At 48.9% G+C, this 26,047-nt stretch overlaps 1 protein-coding gene across 2 annotated transcripts; it reads left to right on the forward strand.

The window, feature by feature from the left end:
- Positions 1–256: 256 nt before the first annotated feature.
- KPNB1 (karyopherin subunit beta 1) lies at positions 257–23,954 on the forward strand. Of its 2 annotated transcripts, XM_065699408.1 has the most exons (22): positions 259–638; positions 914–972; positions 3,768–3,950; positions 4,784–4,984; positions 6,590–6,742; positions 7,563–7,622; positions 7,917–8,006; positions 8,192–8,302; positions 9,830–9,931; positions 11,144–11,368; positions 11,725–11,916; positions 13,068–13,198; positions 14,373–14,520; positions 14,769–14,840; positions 17,278–17,422; positions 19,033–19,115; positions 19,695–19,802; positions 20,062–20,205; positions 20,298–20,403; positions 20,747–20,861; positions 21,426–21,587; positions 22,483–23,954. In XM_065699408.1, coding segments are annotated over exons 1-22 (2,631 nt in total). In that variant the 5' UTR covers positions 259–598; the 3' UTR covers positions 22,484–23,954. The 2 variants fall into 2 exon arrangements, with proteins under 2 accessions (XP_065555479.1, XP_065555480.1); XM_065699407.1 differs by lacking the exon at positions 22,483–23,954 and having other exon boundaries at positions 257–638; positions 21,426–21,591.
- The last annotated feature ends 2,093 nt before the right edge of the window (positions 23,955–26,047 follow it).

The raw sequence follows: 26,047 nt of genomic DNA on the forward strand, positions 1-26,047 counted from the left end.
GTTCGCCGTTCCCCTTCCCCGCGCGCCACCGGGGGGCGCCCTCCTCGCCACCACCCAATCACCGCGCTCGCCGCCGGAAGCCCCACCCCCTGCCTTCCTTTCCCGCCCTTCCCTTCTCTTACACCTCCCCCCCCTCCCCACTCCCCCCTCCCCCTCCCCCCCTCCCCCCCCCCATCTCCACTACCCTCCAATAGCCAATGGGGATCGCGCTCCCTGCCAGCCAATCAGCGCGGCGGCGCGGGGCGCGCGCGGCTGGTATCCCTCCGCCGCCCGCCCGGCCCCTGCTCGGTGTGTGTGTGTGCGTGCGCGCGCGCGCGGCCACCGCCGAACCTCCTCCTCCTCCCCCCACCCCGGTTGTTCTCTGTCTCCCTCCGCCGCCCGCAGCAGCCGGAGCCGCCGCTGCCTCCGTCCCCCCCCTTTCCCCTTTCCCCCCCGCCCGGAGGGGACCACCCGCCTCGGCCGCGTCCGCGGGGCAGGCCCCGTCTGACCCTAAACCCCCCCCTTCCCCTCCCTTCCGCCCCGCTTTCCCCCCCCCCCCCACCCCTTCCCCTTTCCCTCTCCCCTCCTCCCCTCCCGCCGGAGCCACCACGCCGCCGCCATGGAGCTCATCACCATCCTGGAGAAGACGGTCTCGCCGGGTAGGGCGCGGCGGCGGCGGCTGCGGGCCCGGGGGGGTTCGCGGTGGGGCGGGGGCCGCGCACCCCTGAGGCGGCGGCTGAGGCTGAGGCCCCGGCGGGGTGTGGGCCGCGGCGGGGGGAGGGGTGGTGGGGAGCGGGGCCGGGCGGTGGGGGGATGGGGGGGTTGGGGGGGGGGGGGGGCAGGGATCGGTGCGGCCGCGGTGTCCCCCTGAGGGCCGCGGCGGTTGGGCCCCGCTGACTGACGCCGGTTCCTTCCCCCCCGCCTCCCGCCGCAGACCGCTCCGAGCTTGAGGCGGCGCAGAAGTTCCTGGAGCAGGCGGCGATCGAGAACCTGGTGAGAGCCCGGGACCGGGGGGAACGGGACCGGGACCGGGACCGGGGCCGGTGGCGGGCGCTTCCCCTCCCCCCCCCCCCCAACCTCCACCCCGCCTGAACCGCCATGGGGCGCAGCCTAACCCTGCCCGCGCCCGGCCGCCGCGCCCAGCCAATAGCAGCGTGTCTTTCTCCTCCTCCAGCCAATAGCAGCGCGTCTTTCTCCCCCGCTAGCCAATAGGAGCGCGGCGCCGGCCGAAGGGGCCGCGCCGGTTGCGGGAGCGCCATGTGCGGCCGCGGCCATCGCTGCCCCGGGCGCCGCCCGGCCCCGCCGCTTCCCCCCTGCCCCGGGCCCGGTTCAGCCTCCCCGCAGCAGCATCGCAGCGATGCGCTCGGTGCCGGCGGGCTGCGAGCTCCGGGGGAAGGGGAAGGGGGGGTCAGGGCAGGCGGGCCTGGAGCCCCCGCCGTGACCTTCCTGAGGGGGGTGAAAAAAAAAGCTTAAAAAGGCAAAAATAGAGGAAAAAACAACCCCACCCCCCCCCCGCTCCTCACCAGAGCGGGGTGCGGAGGGGCTGGGGTGGTTCATTGCATCGCAGGGGGTCCCAGCACCCAGTGTTCCCGTTGGAGTCTGTGTGTTAGCATCAGGAGCACGAATCGTGTCCTTTTGGGTTCAAAGTCTCTGTTTTTGGTGTGCGGAGGTGCTGGCACAGGGTGCCCAGAGAAGCTGTGGCTGCCCCATCCCTGGCAGTGCTCAAGGCCAGGTTGGACACAGGGGCTTGGAGCAAGCTGCTCCAGTGGAAGGGGTCCCTGCCCGTGGCAGGGGTTGGAGCTGGAGGAGCTTTAGGGTCCCTTCCAACCCAAACCAGGCTGTGGTTCTGTGGTTCCATACCCTGGTCTGCACTGGTGTACGCTGGGAAGGCCACAGAGCATTGGAACTGGCCTTTGCTAAGTCTCAGGATCTCTCTGGTTGGATTTGAGGACCCTGGGCAGTGTTATGTGCAGTGTTGCAGGGTGATGGCTGGAGCTGGTTATGATCCTTGGCTTTCACGCTTTTAAAATGCCAGTTTTCCAAGGTTTCATTTGGATTTGCTGCATTGTGAGAGCCAGGTCAAGGTAGGGAGGAGAGGGCCTGGAGCTTATGATGGGGCTGAAAATGGGTGTCCTGATGTCCAATGGTCCAGCACAGGGCAGGAGTTGAAGAGCTCCATGTAGGCCCTGAGGTCTGTTAATGGCTCGGTTGGGCAGGAGGATGAAGGCTTCAGGACAATTCCCATCACAGGAACAGGATTGAGATGGGCAGGGGTAGGAGCTACAGGGTCCAGCCTGAGGTTCTGTGCTCAGGGCTGCAAGGGAGCTGGAAGTGGTCCCCCAGCTGGCTGATGGAGATGCACCTGCAGAGCAGCTCGTTCTTCATTTCCTCCCTGTAGTTAATTTAGACCCTTTTCTGAGGCTCTCATTGACACTTCCCATAGCTGTAAGTGCTGAGGTCACACACATCTGCATTTGCTTTGAGCCTCAGGCCTGGAAGGCTTCGTGTCACGCTTCTCACCTTCAGCTAGAACTCTCCTTAAAGCTCCATGAAAAGCCTGATGGTTTATTGCTAATTTATGGGCGAGAAATCCGAGGACATTTCTTCACCTTTCAATTTCAGTGCAGACACAGCAGTACTTTGATTTTTGTCCTGTTAACTTCTTAAATGCTAAATCAAACCAGAGCGTAAACCGTGATGCTTGGGAGGTGGGTTTAGTGTGTATATTTGCAGGGCTTCTGTCTGTTGCATTGAGAGGATCCAATGGCTTGTGCTCATCAGTTGGAGTTGTCCCATGTTTGAGTGTTGAACACACTGAGTAGCCCAGCTAAAATCTCCTTTTGAAGGGTTGTGCTTGGTCAGTGGTAATGTGGAGTCCAAGGTAATGGATTTATTCAAGGGTTCTCATGAACTTTGGGAAGTGAGGTTTTAAAAATGGCTTTTTGGTGCCCTAAAACCTTTGTATGTCTCTGAAGTTGGGTTACAGACATTATGGGAGCGAGTTGTGTGTAACTGTATGTGAGGTGGGTTCAGGAAAAGCGTATTCCTGCTTGGTGGGAAATGGGTTGAGGATGGCTTCCAGCCTTCCCTAGCAAGGTTTTCCTGGGAGGCAAAACCCTTTGGAGGGGCAGCTCCAGTGCTGAAAGCTCCCCACAGCAGAAGCCTCTGAAACATAAAGCAGTCAGAGGAGGAGAGGGTTGAAACGCGGAGGCATTCCTCACCCGCACCAATAGCAAGTGGCACGGATGCCAGGTATTTTTATCTGCATACGTACACCCTTTTAGAGGGGGGTGATCTCCATGCATGTCTCTGCCCCTTTGATGGCAAAGGAGGAAGTTTGTAATGTCCCAGCCCTGCAAAGCAGCGTCTGATTTCCTACTTGAGCAATGCCTGTGTTAGATTATAGTTTGGGTATTGCCTTGAAGCGAGGGACAAGTAGCAGGGAGTTACTCTTCACCGTGTTTGATACCCATCCAGAAAATACATAGCTTGGCGTGTGAGCCCAGTAGTTTATTTAAAGGAATACTTAAAGCAGATAGGAGCAAGGAAGGTAAAAGTCCAGCAAAGTCAATGCCTGCTTATGCTGCTTCCCAGCAGTTCTAATTAGGAACTTAACGCCTGTAATCGTGGGATAGAGCCCTGTAGTGGTGATGGTTTGATCATGGCCTGGTAGAGAAGGAGCTTTGGTGACTCTGGGACCCATTTCTCTGGGTTATTTGGGGTTTTCTCTGGGTGCTGGGAGGGGTTTTCCTCCTTACTGGTGGTGCTGATCGCGGCTCTCTTCCCAGCCAACCTTCCTGGTGGAACTGTCCAGAGTGCTGGCAAACCCTGGCAACAGCCAAGTTGCCCGTGTGGCGGCCGGCTTGCAGATCAAGAACTCCCTCACCTCCAAGGACCCTGACATCAAGGCTCAGTACCAGCAGAGATGGCTCGCCATCGACGCCAACGCCCGCAGGGAGGTCAAGAACTACGTAAGTTGGGTCCCTTTTTGCTCCTTCTCTTGTTTCCTCACCATGGGGATGAGGGGTGAGCGTCTTGTCCATCCTTTTGCACTTGAGGAACAGTACCTATCTGATACAAGTTGGCCTTACCCTTTATGTATTTCTTTTCATGTTAATAGGATCTGTATAGAGCAGAATAAGTTGGGTGGGTGATGATGATATCACTTTAGGCTTTTCCTATATTGCTGATCACTACAGGGGAGTTTGCAGTGCAAACAGGAGCTGTCCTATTGGGTACTGGAGCTATAAACCCACTGTATTACTGTTTTCTGTCAAGTGTCATTAGAAACCCAGTGGTTTTTCAGTTGATATATGGAAAATGAGGGGGTATAACTGGAAATACTGAAGCAAATGTGCACCCTCCACTTCTGAATGAAACAGTTGTTGAAGAGCACACAAACTGCAGTTAAAAGGAAAGAAAATTACTCAGCCCTGTTGAGATTATCATGGCATAACCAGTGCAGGACTTAGGGGGGTTTAACCCCCAATTTGTTTAGCGTTGGGAATGTTGCTTCCCAAGACAAGAAGTTGCTTGGTGAGTCGCGGCACACAGCGTTGTGTATGGGATTTAAAGGATATGATGGAAGCGCATGGAATCCCACAGCTGGATCTCACTTCCTGAGCAGGGCAGCCATGGCCAAGTTGAGTTCAAACACCATTTGTGTGTGGTCGTGGCTTTGTTTGCAGCAGGAGGAAGCAGAGCAAAGGGCTTCATTGGAGAAGGGGGGTGATTTGGGTAGCAGTCTTGTGCCCATCTCTCTTCTGTCTCCAACACAAACCATCTCCTGCCAATCTCTCCCCAGGTTTTGCAGACATTGGGTACAGAGACGTACAGGCCCAGCTCGGCCTCTCAGTGCGTGGCTGGCATTGCCTGTGCAGAGATCCCCATGAACCAGTGGCCTGAGCTCATTCCCCAGTTGGTAACGAACGTTACAAATCAGCACAGCACAGAGCACATGAAAGAGTCGACGTTGGAGGCCATTGGCTACATCTGTCAGGACATTGTGAGTATATCTGGAGGACTGGGCTGAGTATGTTTGAAGTGCTCTGGAGCCAGGCTGAGAGAGCTAAGAGGGGCTTTGGGCAAGGGCCTGTAGGGACAGGCCAAGGGGAATGGCTTTAACCTGCCAGAGGGGAGACTGAGGTGAGCCCTTAGGCAGAAGCTCTTCCCTGTGAGGGTGCTGAGGCGCTGGCACAGGGTGCCCAGAGAAGCTGTGGCTGCCCCATCCCTGGCAGTGCTCAAGGCCAGGTTGGACACAGGGGCTTGGAGCAAGCTGCTCCAGTGGAAGGGGTCCCTGCCTGTAGCAGGGGGTTGGAACTGGATGAGCTTTAAGGTCCCTTCAACCCAAACCACTTGATGATACCTAATAGGCTGTAATGCTTCCATGGGTCTGTCTTCTAATACTTGTCTGGAGGATGTCTCTGTGCTCACAGAACGATGGGCAGTAAACATGCGGGTGTTACCTGGAAGGACTGACCTGCTTTCATAGCACAAATCCAGGGCATCTCTCATAAGGTTCAGATTGAAGTCTGTGTTGCAGCAGTTGTATGATGGTGAGGGCTGCTGCTACAAAACTTCAGCTGAACGTCCAGCTGTGTAAAACATGACAGATGAGTGATAAGCTTTTGGTTCCTTTCTGTGTTGGGGAAACCTGACAGCTGCCTTCCATCTTGCACGAGGGGGCCCTTGATTCTTAATTTAGGAGGTTTTGATGCACAGCTCATTGAGACACCTTCTCCAAAAGGTGTCGTTGAAGCTGTGGCTGCCCCATCCCTGGCAGTGTTCAAGGCCAGGTTGGACACAGGCTTGGAGCAAGCTGCTCCAGTGGAAGGGGTCCCTGCCTGTGGCAGGGGGTTGGGACTGGAAGAGCTTTAAGGTCCCTTCCAACCCAAACCAGCCTGGGGTTCTGTGATGATCAGCATAGCTTGCAGTATCACAATGTGTTGCATCAAGTATCCAGTGTGAATTGCTAAATCCCTGGGTGCTGCCTGACCTTCCACTGGAAACAAAGTTTGCTGGTTTTTTGGTGCCACTGAATGCCTTGGAGAGCGTACGTGCAGCATTCGCTGATTGAGCCTCAGGGTAGTGAGGCAGAAAGGGAAGTCTTCCGTTTGGGGCTTTCATCAGGCTGCAAGGGATTGGTTTCACTGTTGGCTGTTAACTCTCCTTGCTCCTTGTCCAGGCAATGTATTTTTTCTCTATATCTAAAAATATTGGTAACTTTACCATTAAAAGTCTCTACCTCAGCTGCTGGTGTAAATCTCTGCCCAGTGTATAAAGGAATTGGAAATCAGTATGGTTTAACTTGCTAATTGAATGAAGTCAAGTAGTCCAAAGCTTTTTGGCCTATTATTTGAGACAGTGGAGTTTATTTAGCATTGGTGACTTGAATATCGGGAGTTACCTGTGCTCAGCTCAGTCTAATCTCCTGTCCCAGAAGCTGTAAAGACACAATGGTGGGTGAATTCCTTGCACTCGTGTTCCAGTCCTCCCAGTGAACAAAGAACTTCTTTTCCTTCAAACTTGAAGATTTCAGGGTCAAACTTAGGATGCTTTAAAATACAGAGGAAGCTTTTCAGATGGCAACTTTATTAACACTTCTTCTTAGGATCCAGAACAGCTTCAGGACAAATCCAATGAGATCCTGACAGCCATCATCCAGGGAATGAGAAAGGAAGAGCCCAGCAACAATGTGAAGCTAGCAGCTACTAATGCACTCCTGAACTCTTTGGAATTCACCAAAGCAAACTTTGACAAAGAGGTGAGGGGGGTGACAACTCGTGCCTTAAACTGCAAGGGCTGGATCCATGGTCTGTGATGAGAAATCATGCACCACGCTGAGTTTTGATGCATAATCATGTTGCAGCTGAGACTTGGATTCATTTCTGTAGGTCTGGTGTGTGCTTGTTGTGACATAGAAATACTGTGGAACCTCTCAGAGGTTCGTCAATGGAAAGGAAGTGTCACTGGCTTTCTTTTGGGTACATTTGAGCTGACCTTAGAGTTCAGCCTATGAGATGCTCTGCTTCTCAATCAGACTACCCTATAATGCTGCTGCGAGCGTACAAGCTTGGATCAGCACTTCCTTTCAAGTGGTGTGGCAGCAAGCCAGATTTAACTTTGCCTCTGGAAATTGTGGGGGGAGGAAGGCCTGTGAGGCTTCAGAAGAGGGGCCTTGGAATGAGACTGTCAAGAACAGGAAAATCTATTGATTTCCCTTTTCCTTCTTGGATTAAGTCTGTCCTCTAGGTCTGTACCAGGGAGATGTTGGGAAGATGGAATTAGTGTTGAACCTTCAGCTTAGAAGGTCTTTTAATGAGAACTTACTCTGCTTTATCTTTCTATTTTGGACAGTCTGTTAAGTGCTTTTTCAATTGGAAGTTTGGGATTCCTGTTTTGGGGAAGAAATGGTATAAAATACTGCAGTGAATAGTAACCTGTACTGGTCCTTCATGCTTAGAAGTGCTGCATGAGTGACTGTACTAGGCCAGACTCAAAACACACCCTCCACAGGCAGGATGCAAAGACTTTAATGCTTTTATAAGGCAATTCTAATGTTCTTTTTCTATTTCTTCTTCTAGTCTGAAAGGCACTTTATTATGCAAGTAGTCTGTGAAGCAACGCAGTGTCCAGATACAAGGGTGAGTGGAATGAAGGCCTTGGTTCATCACTGCACCTTTGTGGGGGAGCTGGCTCTGGCATCAGCAAGGAGTTATCAAGTGTTACATGGAGTAAACACTGTTCTGTTAACTGGCTCTGAGTACTCAAAATGAGTTTTATACTTAAAGCTAGAAGTTGTAAATGCACAAGCAACAACTTGCATCCTCCTACTAAAGACCTTTGTAGTTATGGAGTAAACCTCAGGCCAGGTTATTAATCTGCGGTGGGCTACAGCTTGGTTTGCAAAGCACTTGATCCGTTTTCTGCTCTGACAGGTACGAGTGGCTGCCTTACAGAACTTGGTGAAGATAATGTCCCTTTATTATCAGTATATGGAGACATACATGGGGCCTGCTCTTTTTGCTGTGAGTACCCAGGTTTCTCATCCCTTGTTGTCTAATCTTCCTGTGTTCCTTTGCCCTAATCCAAGAGTAAAGGCTTTCTTAAGTTCCTGGTTTGCTTTGCTTTCTTTGGCTGTGACTGCATGCTGGGAATCCCTCTCCTTGCTAAAACATCCTTCTCTCCCCTCCTTTCTTTCATGTTTCTAAAGATAACCATTGAAGCAATGAAAAGTGACATAGATGAGGTGGCTCTGCAAGGGATTGAGTTCTGGTCAAACGTCTGTGATGAGGAGATGGACCTGGCTATCGAGGCATCTGAGGTGAGCTTCCAAATGACCACTGGAAAGCAGCAAGTGCCCATGATCGTCTCTTTGGGAATGCTGAGGTCATGTATTTGAACCACACCCTGTTCTCCCAAGTGGAATAGTGTTGGAGAGCCCCTTGTGTGGCACTCATGGGTCCATGATGAGACACCATGCACCACTCTGATGCGATGTGATGCATGTCTGTGATGGAAGCTGAGACCTGAGGCTGCATGAAGCCTGTGAGACTGGGTGGCTGTGGGTGTTCCATGTGCTGCAGACAGCACAGAGCTGGGGTCCCCAGCTTAGTTTTTAGCTGCTGGCCTGGGTACAGTCAACTCTGGTTGGCTGATTCTGCTATTCAAGGTAAATAAAAGCCTGTAGCACAGGGGCTGCCATTTGGAATTCCCTTCCATAACTCTTTGGGCTGCTTCCTAGGCTCTGTGGCATTTAGTGTAGCTTGAACACAACCCCTTTTGCTTACTGGATTAGATTGGGATGAGCTGACTTTTTAAGTGAGCAGAATGGTTTTAAATGCCAGCCTGGCTGGGAATTAAAGCTGCTTGAGATAAAGATCCTCTGACAGCTTTGATGAGAACACGCTGTGGCATACAAGTGCTGGTTTTCTACAAATGGTACATGACAGCTACCTGATTGCTTCTGAGCATTCAAAAGTCAACTCAAGCTACTCCTGTAAGGTTCCCCTTAAATGTACATTGAACACATATATTAGGCATGCTGTCATACCAGCAAACTCTCAGTATCATGAAGGTCTTTGAGCTGTTCCTTCATTAAGGCAGCATCTTGAGTACTTGAGATAGCATGCTGAAGGGAGAGCATTTCTTGACTTCCCTGCTGTCTTGGAGGCCTAGTGGGCTCTCTTCTGTTGACATGTAAGAGACAGGACGTAGTCCTAACCCAGTGTGCAAAAAGATTGATCACATTCTGTCTAATCCAGTATTTATGAGTTAAGAATAAAGTGACGGGCTGAAAGGAAAGTAATCATTATCCCTTACAATGGATGTGGATGGAGATAAATTTGGGGCGGTGGTGTGCATGCAGATGCCGTTTGCATAAATTAGCTGGAGAGATCAATAACAGCTTAAACTTTGAAGGGCTCTAGATGAATCATATCCATCTTTAAAAGTAGCTAAATATATATTTATGTTGAATGCCCAAAAAAGCAAGGATAAAAGGACAGGCAGCAGCACGTAGGTTTAGTTTATGCGCTGCAGACCTTTTGCTGCTTCCACTTGGGGTCACTTGTTAATTATAGGTGGCTGCAAACTGAAAACATTCCAATTTGTCCCATGTGAGGAAGGAGGAGCTCTACGTGAATGGAATGGCAAATGGGACGTGCTTATTGGGTAGGACTGGGATTGGTGCTGGGTGTCCTTGAGGTTCCTGGGTGCTACAGTAACTCCAGGTTTGTGTTGGGAAGGAGAGGAAAGCATGCAAAAGGGAACTTGTGACGCCTGGAGTATATCAGTCAGACTTCATGCCTATATAGCCACTGAGAATCATTGTGTAACGTCTTTTCTCTAGGCAGCAGAGCAAGGAAGGCCCCCAGAGCACACTAGCAAGTTTTATGCGAAAGGAGCGCTGCAGTATTTGGTCCCCATTCTAACACAGACATTAACGAAACAGGTGAGTTGCAACATCCCTGTTGCGTGTCCAGGAAATCCCTGCTGTGCCTGCTTCCGTGTCCTGGGACAGCTGTTCTGCTGGTGCATGGAGGAGGAGATTGTCAGTGGTGGTCATCGCTCCCTTGCATGGGGGACTTCTTGATACGCTGGGTCCCAAAGGTGCTTTAGGTGCCCTGGGGTGGTTTATACTGGTGCAACATGTTCAAAGCACCTTTCATGGCAGTCCTTGGGCTAGGATGAGACATCATGCACCACTCTGACCGAATGATGCATTGTGTTTAGGGCTGAGCCTGGGAGACTGCATGTGGTGTCACTTTAATGCTGAATTCTGTTAACATGTGCTTGTATTTAGGGTTTCTAAAGAGGTTGGAGAGTTAATGTGTATTCTGTGCAGTTAATCTGTATTCCCCATGAAATGCTTGGGAAATGAAACCCAATATACAGGCTCTGCATCATTTGAGATCCAATTCTTGAGCTTTACTACTTGAACTGGGAAGCCCATGTTTGTTGAGTACCTAGTAAGCACTTCATAAGGACTTGTTTGGACTGTGCCTTGCAGCCTAATCAAAACTAATGGTATCATTTGCTGCAGCAGGTCTAATTATGAAAGAAAACTGTTAATTAAGCCATCCAGGACGAAGTTCATTTGGCTTACTGCAGTGAACTGGGGAAATGCTTGGTGCTCTTAGTGAAACCAGAGAATTGGTTCCCTGGTTTTTGTATTGCTGTCTGCTCAGCTGCAGAAGTTAAACTGCAGGAGGTTCTAAAGCGCTTGTTAAACCAGGACAGATAAAACAGATGAGAGAATCACAGGTACACAGCTTCAAAGGAATTTGGGAAGTGGCTGAGCTGCCAGTCAGGGGGGAACAAGCTATTTAACTACAGTGGCCACTCTGCAATGGCACGGATCAAAGGAACAAAAGCTCAACCTGGATGAGAGAGAAGCAGTTGGGAAGATGCATGAGGCTGCTGGAGGTGTGTCAGTAAAGAGCCGGCAGCCTTACACCAGGGTGGAAAGGATACAGATGATGCAAGTAACTCGGGGTGCTTCTCTGCCAGAGATGCAGGTGGTACTTCCAGACCTACATTAATTTCTAAATATAAAGCCTGGTATTAAGGCAGCGCTCCCTGCAGTAATCCAACACGGATGCACTGCCTGCGAGTGGGTAAGAGATGTTTTCCCCCAGCCTGACCAGGGGTGCTGTTCTCTTAGGATGAAAATGATGATGATGACGACTGGAACCCCTGCAAAGCAGCAGGAGTCTGCCTCATGCTCCTGGCGACCTGCTGTGAAGATGACATTGTTCCTCATGTCCTGCCCTTTATTAAAGAACACATTAAAAACCCGGATTGGCGATACAGAGATGCAGCTGTGATGGCTTTTGGCTGCATTTTGGAAGGACCAGAGCCTAACCAGCTCAAACCACTAGTCATACAGGTAAGATTCATTATGTTGTCTTGGAGGCTTTCAGAGCAAAAAACTTCCTGATTTATTTGGGGGAGGCTTTGCCCATTGCTCTTAATCTAAGGAAAAGCAAAAGGATGTCACCTTTTAATGATGTTTTAGTGAGGCTTGGTAGCCCAGGGCAAGTAGGTTGGTTACATAGCTGTGAATCACACAGACGTGCAGGGCTTCAGAATAACTGCCTCCAGTTCTCAAGTCTTAGCCCTGAGAAATAACTTCATGAATCTTAAAATACCAGTTCAAGGGGATACATTAAAATCCAAAGTGGTGACAAATGTCTGTTTCCATATATTGCCCTAAAATCACCTAAATTTGCAATGCTGTTCTAGGCAATGCCCACTTTAATAGAACTAATGAAGGACCCCAGTGTTGTGGTTCGAGACACAACTGCTTGGACCGTGGGCAGGATCTGCGAGATGCTTCCTGAAGCTGCCATCAATGACATTTACCTCGCTCCACTGCTGCAGTGTCTGATGGAGGGCCTGAGTGCTGAGCCCAGAGTGGCCTCCAATGTGTGCTGGGTAAGGCAGCCCCTCACTGGTGGATGTGGGATAAGCTTCTGTTGACGAGGGGAATGTAGCTTATATTCATATGTACAAATGCACACACACACACATATATATATATATCCAAATGTATATATACTCGGAATTAAATGGATTTCAGAGATGATTCATGGCTTGGTCATCCAGCACACAAGTGTGGTTAACACAAAAGTAAGTTATTTCAAGTCTGTTTTGGGGCTCTGGTAGGAAAGAATAAAGGAAGAAATGGACTTTAAGGAGAGAAATGATAATATTCATTGGTTTGAAACTGCCGTGGAAGCTTTCCCTAATAGCTGTTTAGAAGAGGCATGCTGCGATATAGCTTTTTTCTTGGGGACAGCTGGATTGCTGCCTTAACATTAAGGGATATGGTGCTTTGTTTCCCATTACCCCAGCCTGCTTCTGCAGTAGTTCCAAAGCTAAACTGAGGAGCATGAGATTTCCTTGTTCACTTAGAGCTGCTGTCCCGTGGGTTGGTTTGCTAACTGGAGTTGTATCATCGTCTTGATGGATGTCTACTACCAAACAGCATATCTGATCTTTCACTGTAAAGGGGGTGTGTTCCCTTTCTGCCTTTCAAAGAGAGCTGCTCAATAAGAATTGAGCTCGAGCTGAGCATCAGCATGTCAAAACAAGGTTTAGAAATGACAGAATTTGGTCTGTTGGTATTCCAGAGGTTTGAAGACTTCTAATCAGTGGGGAAGCTTTGCCCTGATCTGTTGATCCTGGCAAAAGCCCATGTAGCTGTGGCTTTCATCTTCTGACTATGATGATGTTGTGCTTTTAGACTAAAGGTGAAGATCAGGAGGCTTTCAACTCTTCCAACCCACCTCTCAGAGCGTTCCGATTGCTTTGCAGTTGGAAATTTCTTGACAGCTACTGGTGGTTGAGACCAGTGATGCTGTGCAGGTGTTGGCTTGCAGACAGCATGACCACCCTGCAAGTTCATGTTCTAAGTGTGAAATTCTCACCGCTCTTGGACCAGCGTTCAGGGCACTGGGCAATGAACTGCTCATGGAGGAAGTTATTCGTCCTGCACGTGTTTGGGGTGGAATTGTTAGAATGAAAACTGTTGGGATCTGTTTCTGGGCTTGTGAGTAATTGCAATGGTTGTTCTGTGTTTTCAGGCCTTTTCTAGTCTTGCTGAAGCTGCCTATGAAGCTGCAGATGTAGCTGATGATCAGGAAGAACCAGCAACCTACTGCTTATCTACTTCATTTGAGCTAATAGTTCAGAAGCTTCTGGAGACTGCAGATAGGTAACACTGAAATCACTGCCTTAAGCTCTGCAAAGATGCTGCTTTTCATTCCTTCAGGCTGCTGGTCCTCTTGCAGCTTAGATGTGAATGGTATTTTATCAGAACTGGGCTTTTTTTATATCCTATGGAATATAGAATGCTAATTCCCTAGAAGAAAGCTGTTCACACAGAATAATTTCGCAGTGTTTTGTCATATCTGCTTTTGGGAAATGTGGGGTTTCCTTCAGGAGCACCCGTTCCATGTTTCGCATTGAAGACCCCACACACACTTTCAGTAGTCCTAAGACTCATCAAGGTTGGCTCCGAGGCCACTGAATAAGCAGGATTGCAGCAAGATGTCATTAGAAATCTGTGTGTGTCGTGCAGCTCATTTGCCTGGGATTGTTTTATACCCTGGTTGTTGCTGTGATGTTACATCCATTTACATGAGCACCAGGTACTCCCAGAAGAGATGAGGACCTAGTTAAGCTGGATACTGCCCTTTTCCCAACTAAGCTGCAATATAAATAGATGAGGCAAAATGTTGTTCTCAGTTCTGCAGATGCAAGAATAAGGGTAAGGCTGAAGCTGTATTCTGCCTTGAAGGTCGAATGTATCTTGACAGCTCAGAGTTCAATCCTTAGATCAGTTCAATCGACAGTTGAAGCCTTTTGCTGCAGGACTGCTTCTTAAATGGTATCCCTGCCTGAACAGTTCAAAGCCTAAACTCTTCCTGTCTAATTGACATCCAACCAGAAGCACAGTGTCTGGCTCAAGGCTCCAAAGCCCATCAGTCATCTTAGCATAGATCTCAGCTCGCTTTATGTCAGATTTAACACCCTTGCCGAGGCCTGGGAGGGATGGCAGGGGTAGTAATGTATGCTGCTCACCTCTGGAGACCAGCTCTTCCCAGACAGGGGAACAGCACACTGGGAGATGTGGGTTTGAGGCTTTTTCTGTTCCTGTACTTGCTTGCCAGTGACTGAAAATATTGGAAGTCATTATTAATAGCAAATGAAAAGTCGTTCCAAAAGTAGTTTCACAAATTTCAGTTACTTTCAAGTCTTGGAATCCAGGAATTCAAGTGCTTCTGCTTGTCACAACACCAAAATTTAGCTGCTATACTAAAAAAAAGAGTCTTGTTTCTAAGCAAGCCTGAGCATTGGGAGCTGCAAATACATCCCTTCTGTTACAGGCCTGATGGACACCAGAATAACTTGAGGAGTTCTGCATATGAATCTCTGATGGAAATAGTGAAAAACAGTGCCAAGGACTGTTACCCTGCTGTCCAAAAGACAACTCTGGTCATCATGGAACGACTTCAGCAAGTGCTGCAGATGGAGGTGGGTTTGTTGCCATTGTGTGTCTGGGGTAGGAAAAGGAGTTTTGTTGCTGAGTGCATATGTTAGGGTATAATGTGGGTTTATTTTGTTAAAGGTGGGTAGATACATTAAGCTTCTGAACAGTAACTCTTGCCTTAAATTTGAAGGAGCACATTGCATCTCTGGAGCTCACAATGCTGTCAGAATCCACTGGGGTGGTGTGGATGGTGGCACAGGCTTATCACACTTGGGGTTTTGTTCTTTTACAGTCCCATATCCAGAGCACTTCCGACAGAATCCAGTTCAATGATCTTCAGTCTCTCCTTTGTGCTACTCTCCAGGTAAGTCCCTGTTTCCTGTGTTTGTGGTGATGGGGAAAGTGGTGCTTTTAGAGATGCTTCTGTTCCCCTGAGGATGCAGACGTGGGCCTGTTGAGAAGATCTGAATGAGGAAATGGGATCTTGTGTCGCAGCTGACGTGTGGGGAGGTAATACAAGGTTCAGAAGGCTTCAGTAGAGTACGACTTACAAAGTATAGGGCAATATGAATAAAGAACACTGTATGCAGCATGTTATGGGGTGTATTCACTTTCAGATTGGCCCTTATGTTGGCTAAGGGCTGAACAATTGCTTTGGCACAGACAAAAACCCTCCATAATGGCTTTAATTTGCTCATCTGCCTCTTGTGGTTGGTGTTCTTATTTAAAATGGCACTAATTAAAATGCACTGAGTGTCCTTGAAATTAAACATCTGGTAATGAACAGCCCGTGTGACTCCAGTGCAAGCATATTCCAGTTCCTTGCTTACTCCTCCTAAGTGGTCTTGATGCCTCCCCATTCCATTTCTTGCTTTGTCCTGGAGTTACTTTGATATAGGTTGCTCAGTGATTTTTCTAGTCTCTTCCTATTGATTGCAAGGGGAGTTTAAATCTCTCATTTGCTTTAGAAGCTTTTTCCAAACTCTGCTCTGTAGCTGTTTCCTTTTTGATCCCAAAAGCACTTTGAAACTTTGTGGGTGAATATAAATGAATCATCTATATGCAAATTCTTTAGTGTTTTCCTCTGCAAAGTTACATTTGTGGAAAATCAACTTCTTAAGTTGCCTATTTTCATTGCAGTGGCACTCGATGAGCTTAAAGGTCTTTTCCAACCTAAATAGCCACTTTTTTCCCCCAAAACTGCTGAGGAGGTTCATCAGACCATCCTGCAATAGGTGTTGGTTGCTATTGAAGCTTTCCTGTTCATGCTGCAGGAAGGGTGCTGCTGGGCTGTCCTGCCTAACTTACTAACAGTTACAAGGTGCTGCTTTAAAACTATATCAGATGTAGATTCAGCATCAACGTGGCTCTGGGCAGCTCAGGGAGAAGTGCTGTGTAACCTGAAATAAAAGCAGAGCATCTCCCTCCACTCAGATTTATCCCTTTGCTGGGTGGTGGTACCTGTGCTGTGCTGTTTGTTCTTGTAAGCCCAGCAAAAGGAGCCTTTTCTTCACCCTCAGGTAACAGCCTGTTTCTATCTCTTTCAGTTTCCCCTTCTATTAAGCAAGGTTAGGAGGTCTCCTGGGTGTTGCCTCCAGGTTGTTTTGGGTAATCCTTAACTTCATCCTGCTCATTCAAAAGCCCATCAGCAGCTCCTTTCTCTTGCCTATTTTTAGGGTAATTTCCCAAATAATGGGTAAATGGGAATAATCTGGCTTTATGTTGGGTTTTAATGGGGAGCCTTCAGCATCCAGAATCTCAGTTTTTGCCTCTGGGAAGTGTAGGGCCGGATTAAACTTCTCCTTTTAACTTGTAAACGTGTGTTTCTTCTTTATCACAAAGTCTGAACCGCAAGTATTTACAGTAATTGCTGCAGATACTTCAAGTAAACCTCAGCAAAGAGGCTCCATTTACATAGGAAATGCAGAGTTCTTTTAAATCAGGAGACATCAAGGTTGTGTTCTGTAGTTCATGTGCAAGGGATTGGCAGAGCTGTAGGGAGCAGAGCTTAGGTTAAGCTCAGGTATTTACCCAAGGTGTTCCCTTGGCCTTTCTGCTCACTGTCATCAGGTATCGGTTTTGCTTTGCAAACATCTTGCTTCTAAACCCATTCCTGTAAATGTGTTTTGCAGTGGTTGTGTGTTAATTTGTTCCCCATTCCTCCTGGCTAGGAGAGGTTTGACTGCAGTTAGTAAGGAGAGGTTTGACTGCAGTTAGTAAGGAGAGGTTTGACTGCAGTTAGTAAGGAGAGGTTTGACTGCAGTTAGCAAGGAGAGGTTTGACTGCAGTTAGCAAGGAGAGGTTTGACTGCAGTTAGTAAGGAGAGGTTTGACTGCAGTTAGCAGTAAGGACAGGCTTATGCCCTGCTTTAACAGCCAGCATTGCTGGAGTTTAATTCTGTGGTTTAGAAGCAAAGCTTACGTGCAACCCATGCTTGGCAGCAAGAGATTGTGATCACATTGCTGTGATGGAAAAGGGCTTTTTTGATAAGGCCAAGTATGGGCTGGTCACATTTAATGCCAGCTTACAAATGGAAAGCCTGGAGAATAGCCTATGCAGCAGGAAGGGTAAATTCAGCTTGTTCTGTAGCTGGAAAATTGAATGCAGCTAAAATGAATGGGACTTTGCACTTGCACTGACAAAGCAGATTTTTTGCAGCAGCAGAGTTCAAACAGCAGCTTCGTTTTTAGCAGCCCAAATGTGGTCACGAGTGTTCAGAGCTGAGCGCAGGAGATGGAAAGGCACAATCCAGGCTCACAGAGATGGAAGCAATTACAATCTCTTTCTCCTTTCCCACCCAGAACGTCCTCCGGAAGGTCCAGCACCAGGATGCTTTGCAGATCTCTGATGTGGTGATGGCATCTCTGCTGAGAATGTTCCAGAGCACGGCAGGCTCAGGGGGTGTGCAGGAGGATGCCTTGATGGCAGTCAGCACCCTGGTGGAAGGTCAGTGTTGTGCTGCAGAGCAAGGTTTTGCTCAGGAAGAGGTGAAGCTGGGGCAGAACTGGTTTTCCTTCCTTCTCTTTTTGTCTATATGACAAAAGCCGTGATGAGTTCCTTGTTTTGCTTGGGCTATGGTTTTGACCGCACATCTCACCGCATCGCTCTGTGAAGCTGAGAGTGGCTGGTTATGATGGGCTATTTCATGAATGAATGGTTAGGTTTCAGTTAACACAGTTAAAATGCAAATTCTGCCAGGAAATAAAAACCCCCTCTAGTGCTGCTTCATAGAGTGGCCAGCACAACCTGGTCCCTGAGCTGCTGCAGGACACATTTATCTTTGTGATTCATACTTACCGCTGCCTGTGACTCATGGTGGGTTCGTGGAGTTTTGTCAGGGGTGGATTTACAGTCATTGTTCTTGTTTCAAGGAAATCACTTGGGCAAAGATCAGCCTTAGAGTGGGTCCCAATGGGGGAAGGAAAATAGGGCTGTGGTGTTCCAGGCACTTTGAACTGCATGGCTTGGGTTAGAGGGTGGTAGATGTGGCATCACCCAGAGCTCTAGGAACGCACTCTGCTGTCAAAGGAGTGGGAAAGTTGAGGTGCAGTTGGAAGTCCGTAACCTCATTGCCTGACACTGCTGCCTTCCCTCTAATAAAAGCCAGGCATGGGTTGGAAATGGCCTTCAGGGAGATCATTTTGTAGAGAGGCTCATTTGAGTCGTCTTTTCCTGAGGCTGTTATCCTGGCTAGCAGGTGACAGGACCTGTTCCTAATGGAAGTACATCCCTGATTGGTCTGAAAGTGCCTTTGAAGTGCAGCAGAGCTAGTTTGGGCTTTTTGGAGAAGCCCTTTCCAATACCAGTGAGTTTGGAGAGCAGGTCTTCATCAGACTGCTCTTGAGAACGTTTAGTGGGATTGCCTGAGGAAGCTGGGAAGCGAATGAGAAGGCCAAGTGGGATCATTGCACACAGGAATGGAAGCGTGTTCCTCTTGAGACCAAGACCCTTTCACTTTTGGATAGAGAAGTCTGCATGTGTGGTATTAGAACTGCAAATGATTTAGAGAAGGGTCAGAGCCTGTAAAGAGCAGGAATATTTACATCACATTCTGGTTAAATATGAGCCCAGTGAAGAGTGTGCTTGAACTGAAAAGGCCAAGCAGCTCCTTCCAGAAGGAAGATGTTGAAGCTGTTATGGTGGTAAAGTGATGGGGAAAGGTGGATCTCACCATCCTTCCTAAGCATAGGAGGTGATTGTCTTCAGAAGCCTATGAGGAACTGAGCACTTCCAAACCATTTTAGTCCGGATGGACACATTCCGCTGGTGTTTGGTTAGTGTGTGAGGTGGAAGCGTTCCAAAAACCAGGTAGAAAATGATGTAGGGACGTGGTTTAGTGGCATTACCTGGGGTAACAGTTGAACTCAATGACCTTAAAGGTCTTCTCCAACCTAGTTGATCTATGTCTAATGGAGAACTGATTGGTTGGGCTTCTGTGGAACCTACGGGTACTGGGGCTGGGTGAAGTATAATGGTGGGTTGCTGTGTGGTTCAAGTGCAGCAAATACGTCTTAAGTTGGGATTTTTTTTCTAACGGGACTATTTTCCATGCACAGTCTTAGGTGGAGAGTTTCTGAAGTACATGGATGCCTTCAAACCGTTCCTTGGCATTGGACTGAAGAACTACGCTGAGTACCAGGTAGAGGTCAAACCAGGCAGCCCTGTTCACAGTCTAAGTTCTCATCTGCTCATGGATGCTGATTTCATCCATAAAATGGATGTGCCATCCATAAAATACCACAGCTTCTGGTGATGAAACCAGAATCGGAGCCCCACTTCTCTCTAATTACTGGCTGCATGCACAGATTTTGCCTCCTCTTTAATTCAGCAGAAGGCCTTCATTGACTTGACACCTGTGTTTTCACTTAATAGTTGGCCTTGATGAGGAAAGAGGTTGCTGCTGGCTGTGTGTTCCCATTACAAGGTCAAGCCCTGGTGTTCCCTGTGGGGTGGATGTTTCGACCACCCAGCTGCTGTGTTCACACCAAGTACCTGTCACTTTGGCAGCTGGATCTCTTTCCCTCCCCCTTGGTGAAGCAAGTTGAGCTCTTTGCAGCTTGGTGGTACAGCTGGTTAAGGAAGAGCCTCATCTGCTCTAAGAGGGTCGTTTAATGGGTGTAGACTCTCACTGCTTAGGGCTTTAATAAGCTGAAGCTGTAAGGATAGAACGTGGAAGACTGACTCACTGGGTGGGTGTCTCTTGCTGTTCTATTTGCAGGTTTGTCTGGCTGCAGTGGGCCTGGTTGGTGACTTATGCAGAGCCCTGCAATCCAACATCCTGCCTTTTTGTGATGAGGTTATGCAGCTGCTCCTGGAGAACTTGGGGGTGAGTGTTTACCTTCTCATTAGCCAGTTAGTAACAGTTGGCTTGCACACTGAGAAGAAAGTGGGAGGTGGGAGAAGCAGAAGTGTTAGGCATGCTCTGAAGATCTCGTGTTTGACAACTATCTGGCTTACTATTTGAATGGAATCCAAATTTATTGGGGGTGAGGATGTACGTTTCAAGGAAATGGCCTAATTTATTAGCTCCTCCCTCCTTACAAAAGCGATGCCACTGAATGTAACTGTGCTAAAATCTCTTCCAGAATGAAAATGTTCATAGGTCTGTGAAGCCTGAGATTCTCTCGGTGTTCGGTGATATTGCCCTTGCCATTGGAGGAGAGTTTAAGAAGTACCTCGATGTTGTACTGAACACCCTCCAGCAGGCTTCTCAAGCACAGGTCGATAAGGTGAGCCACTGGTGCTGTGCCTCTCCGGTGCATTAAAACCACAAGGAAGGGCTGGGCACCCACTGAGTGGTCCTTTCCTGATGCCTTTCCAGTCCGACTATGACATGGTGGATTACCTGAATGAGCTGAGGGAGGGCTGCCTGGAAGCTTACACTGGAATTATCCAGGGATTGAAGGGAGACCAAGAAAACGTGCATCGTGAGTACTCTGTGCTGCTGTGGTGGTGCTGGACTTGAGGTGGGAAAGGGACATGGGAAGAGCTGGGCTTGGTAAGCTGTTTCAAGCTGGTTGTCACATCTGAGGGCATGTCCTTGTTCATTCCCTTTGTGTGGGAGTGAATGCTCTGCTGCCAGCAGTTGGGAATGGGTTTGGAGCCCTTCACTGCAGTTCCTCTTCCTCTGGCAGTTTTTCCTCTCCCCATCTCAGCATTTCTGGGGTCAGGTTCTGCCTGTCTGGGACTATCCTGGAAGCCCTCTTCAAGGGCAGACTGTTCAACACAACCTGTGTTTCACCCTGCTCTCACCAAGCTCTTCTCTTTCAGCGGATGTGATGCTGGTGCAGCCCAGAGTAGAATTTATTCTGTCTTACATTGACCACATTGCTGGAGATGAGGATCACACCGATGTTGTAGTGGCGTGCGCTGCTGGACTGATAGGGTAAGCATCCCGATCCCATTTCAGCCTGCTCATTAGATAAATAGAAACCTTTATAAAACTGCCTTCATATTTGAAGCTGTGCTTTTATGACTGTCTGAAGTGTTTAGTGTCAGCTCTGGGGTGTTGGATGTTTAACCCAAGGAGTGAAGTGGTTCTGCAGGTGAGGTCCTTTAACTGACAAGGTGAAAATCCCTAGGTAGGAGTGAACACTGGGGATGTGTTAAGGAAATCCCAGACATAGGATTTGTCAAGGATGACCTGGGTTTAAAAACAAGCTCAGCCCCCCCCTTCCACCTTCAGCTGCCTGGGTACAGAGGAACAGGGGTCAGGATGGTTTAATCTTGTCTATGGAATTTAGGGAAGGGGGCAAGGAGATCGAACCTCTCCAGTTAGTCACAATTCCAGAAGACTTGAGTTTTCCTCTGCTGAAATTAGTGACCATATGCAGCATTTTCAAAAGGACATGAGCTGTGAGTCAGATTTCTCTTTGCTTGCAAGAGCTGATCGCAGTGGAACATCTGCTTGTGACACTCAGCCTTACAGCCTCTCTCTTTGCTTCTGCAGGGATTTGTGTACAGCGTTTGGGAAAGATGTACTGAAATTAGTAGAATCTAGACCCATGATACATGAACTGCTAACTGAAGGAAGAAGATCCAAGACGAACAAAACAAAAACCCTTGCTACCTGGGCGACTAAAGAACTGAGAAAACTGAAGAATCAAGCTTGGTAAGGGCTTCCACCCACCTCCTTTGCATGTTGCATAATTGTGAAATTGGCTAAACTCCTGAGTCTGAAAGAGACGCTTCCCCAAAGCCTTGTTCTCTGGGCGGTTGTAGCTCGGGTGGTTCTCTGTCAGCAAGCCCCATCTGTGGTCTTTGTCTATCAGAACAAATACAAACTGAGGAGCACAGGGAGCTGCGTGGCTTTCACAGGACCAGGTGCAGACCAAGGGGCTTCTTGTGTGTGAAATGTGTCCCCTTGCTAGTCAGGGACAAGCTGAAGCCTTGTTGACTCCTCAGTCCTACTTGGAGTTCAAGGAGCATCTGAAGAACGCTCTTAGTCTTTATGGTTTAGTTTTAGGTTGTCCTGCAAGGAGCAGGAAGTTGGACTTGATGAGCTCCCTTAAACAGGAGGGGTTTAGGTTGTGTGAGGGTGCTGAGGCGCTGGCACAGGGTGCCCAGAGAAGCTGTGGCTGCCCCATCCCTGGCAGTGCTCAAGGCCAGGTTGGACACAGGGGCTTGGAGCAAGCTGCTCCAGTGGAAGGGGTCCCTGCCTGTGGTAGGGGTTGGAGCTGGTGGAGCTTAAGGTCCTTTCCAACCCAACCCACTCTGGGATTCAGTGATCCTTAAGGGTCTCTTCCAACTTGAAATACTCTGAGCCGGTGATTCTGGTGAAGCACCTTTAGAAAGAAGCAGGTTGTAGAGAGGGGTAGGATGGAGTAAGTGCATTTGGGACAATGAATCTGGCACAGTTTTGTCACCCCAGCAGGAGAAGCTCCAAAGTGTCTGGTTTATTTCTCTCTTGCCTTCTGCAAAGTCACTTTTTTACCCCACTTACTGCCAGCTTCACCTCCTGCCCGCGGGGCTGGGGTTGCTTGTTGATGAACCCTTTTTGCTTACAGATCTGTTACCATTGGGATGACACCTGAGGCCCCCACTGGAAATCTCCAATCTTTTGAGGAAAAAGCAAAACAAAACCAACAAAAACAAAACCAACCACGGAAGTGAGGAGTGTGCACGGATGCTGAATGTTTGGGAATGAGAGGATGAGTGTGAGTGAGGCTTTGAAACACACCACATTGTGAATCCCGCCACAGCAGCAGCGCTGTCAGCAAGCTGAGCACTGACTTGCGTAGGAATCCCGGCGCCGGCTGGTTTTGGGAAGAGGGAATGACCCGATTTCTGTCCAAGGAATGAGCGAGTCTCTTCTTCAGGCAGACCAGGACCAGCTTCTCTGTCGTGGCCGGTGTAGAAGGGGAACACGGCCGGTTTGGTGGAGAGGAAACTGGGTTCAACTGTGGTGCTCTTGGCTTGGGCTGCTGGAGAGGGATGGAGCCAAGGGCTCCAGCCGCCTGCCCTAACCTTTTGCCGCACGATGCTGTCGGTGATGGGATGAGAGGAGGAGGTGAAGGATTTTCAGTCTAGGAGTGAGTGTGTGTGAATGAGGCGGTATCCACATTCTCAACTTCGAGTCATTGCAGTCTATCTAGTCCCAAAAACCACACAAAAATGATAAAAAAAAGACAAAAAAAAAATCAAACCACCCAAGGGTTAGCTGTTGCATTTCATAAACTAACCAGAGTTCAGTCTACTGATGCAGCGTAAGAGGTGTACAAATAAAAGAGGGGAAAAAGACAAAAAAAAAAAGACAAAATAATAATAATTAAAAAAAAAATAAAAAATAAGGAAAGTCGCTCTTTAGGGCTTTTTATTTTAGGGAAACACTGACGAATGTTCAGAGCTCCCGGTCCCGGTGCCGCTTTCCATGATCTTGGTTCATCCAAGCGCCTTTCCTTCCTTAATATTGTTCAACTGTGAATGTAGAAATGGGGGGAAAAAAAACCCAACCCGACCCCAACCTCTTGCTTTAGAGGGAATGGAAAGCAAATGGCAAAGGCGATTTCAGGCTTCAAACTAAAGTTACAAGTGTTCAGTGCTCCCAATTGGCAGTGAGAACGCGAAGGGAAAGCTCTCTCCTGACTTGGACTTGTAGCAGCCCCGACACCCACAGACAAATTGTGCCAAAGAGTTGAAAAACAAAAAGCAAACTTCAGGTAATAGCAAAAAAAATGGCAAAAAAAAAAACAACACCCCACAAAACCAAACGGCTTTGAGTGAGGCGAAATTCAATGTGCAACCAAGATCCGATGATAAAAATGCCATTTGGAAACTGCTTGGCCTTTTGTGCTCTTTATTTGATCAGGTTTAATGTGGTATTTGGTCTCTTGCTGCACTTCAAAAACAAAGGAAAAAGAGAAATTTATAGAAAATATATATATACTGACTTGAGCTTACACAAGACGGCACTTGTAAAAGGTTCTATTTTTCCACTGCAGTTGAAGATGAATAAAATGGTGTCAAACATTCCCCAATACTTCCTTTTTTTGTATTCTTGGTCTTTCCAGTCAAAGGGGAACCCTTTAACTGAGGATGTTTTGGTCGCTAGCAGCAGGCTGATGGGCAACTCGGACCTGAACCGGCTGCTGATGCTTCCCCGGCCACGCAGCTCTTTTGTGTTCACATGAAGGATCCGAATCTCTTCCTTTCCTCTTCAATGAGCCTTTTGCTTTTGAGGAATAGGCCCTTGCTTTTAGCTTGTCAGCAATAAGCCAAGACCCAACCAACCCCTGGAGAAGGTGCAGGGTTTTGAGACTCTTTTTCATTTCCTTTTAATGCAGCAGTTGAACTACCAGCATCTGACTCTGCAGTTTAACACGGGCATCCTTGCAAAGCTGCTGTGGGAGGGAGAGTAGCAAACCTTCGCCAGTATTCCCTTTTTTGTTGGTGTTCTCTCAAAAGCAGCAAGAATCTGCTTTATTCCCTAATTTCACTTTCTTTTTCCCCCACCCCTTCCAACTCGGATCCGAGGATCCAGGACAGTGGAGTCCCACTTCTGTTGCCCATCTGCACTGCAGCATCCACACTAGCTCTTGTACAGGGTATCAGATACGTGCCTTTCAGTGCTGGGTTCAGATCGCAGTCGAAGTGCCGACTTTTTGAACCAGTGTACGAAAAACAAAGCAGAAACTCAAAGGAAAGGAAAGAAAAGGAAACGAAATCCCAGGTTTGGAGAGGAGAAGGAGGAGCTCTGGGAGCTGGGAATGCCGGCCCGCTCCGGAGCACGGCCTGGGTGCAGGCCTGGGTCACCTTTCATAGTGATGCCTTTTTATTTTGTTTCTGGAGGTGGGGTGGGATTTCCTAAAAAAAAAAAAAAAAAAAATAATAAAAGATATATATTAAAAAATAAAAAAAAGGAAAAAAAAGGAAAAAAAAAAAAAACAAGAAAAAGCCATTCCTGAAGTTGGGGAGGGGACGTGGAGGGAAGCAAATCTGATCATTCCTCAGTGCTACCTGTTTCTGTCCTGTGTGGCTGTTCAGCTGTAGACAGCAGGAGAATAAAGTACACTGAGACAGTAGTGGAAACAAACGCGTGTCCGGCCTCTTTGTCTGGGGGCTCTGGGGTGGGTTTGGGGTTGATTTCAAGTGTCCTCAAAAGCAATTGCAGGCTTTTGCCTGAGGGATGTGGCAGCGCCTCTTCCCCTTGCCCCTGCTGGCTGCAGAGGGAGGGCAAACCCTGGTTTAGGGCTGGTTTTGTTCACTGGTGGCTTTAATCATCGAAGAAACCCGTTTCAGCCCGGTCGGGGCATCGCTGCTGGGGTTTGGTAGCTCTGGTGCTTGCACAGAGTCATGGGATGGGTTGGAGGGACCTTAAAGCTCATCCAATCCCATGCGCAGGGACCCCTTCCACTGGAGCAGCTTGCTCCAAGCCCCTGTGTCCGACCTGGCCTTGGGCACTGCCAGGGATGGGGCAGCCACAGCTTCTCTGTGCCAACACCTCAGCACCCAGGGTGAGACTTCGCATCCTGCCCTCTCTAACCCCATCTCTCAAAGCCCCCTTTAACCCGGCCCTGCATCCGCAGCTCCAGCCCCCTCCGTTATTAACTCCAGTTATCAACCCATCAGTTGTAGCTAGCGGAGGAGCCGGCGCATCTCCACTCCTGCCTCCCCATGGCAAAGCCCTCAACCCGCCCTGATGCACCAGCACCGCCTGCACCCACTGGGTGCTAACACTTGGCAGGGCCCCAGTGACGGAGGGATGGGGGGGATGGGTTTATTTACCTTCTAAATGAATAAAAACTGAACCAAAACGCTTTATTTTTGTTACTGATGGGGGGGGGGGGGGGGATTTATTTTTGCTGCTTCATCTTCCCAGCTCCCGCCGCGTCTCCTGCTGGCAGCAGCATCCTTGAGCTTGCGGAGACTGTGTGGGTGCGCGCTCAATGAGTGACGCTCGCCCGTTTCCTCTCGCTGAGGTGACAGCACTGTGTCATCTGCCATATGTGCCACCCGCTCCGGCACCCGGGGACAGCGCGGCCCTGCCCGCCCGTTGCTGGGAAGCTGGGGTGGATTCATGGAGCATCTCACCCGGAGGTGAGCGGGATGAGGGTGAGGAGCATCCCCCCCAGC

This window comes from Lathamus discolor, chromosome 20 (genome assembly GCF_037157495.1).
Source record: "Lathamus discolor isolate bLatDis1 chromosome 20, bLatDis1.hap1, whole genome shotgun sequence".
NCBI lineage: Eukaryota > Metazoa > Chordata > Aves > Psittaciformes > Psittacidae > Lathamus > Lathamus discolor.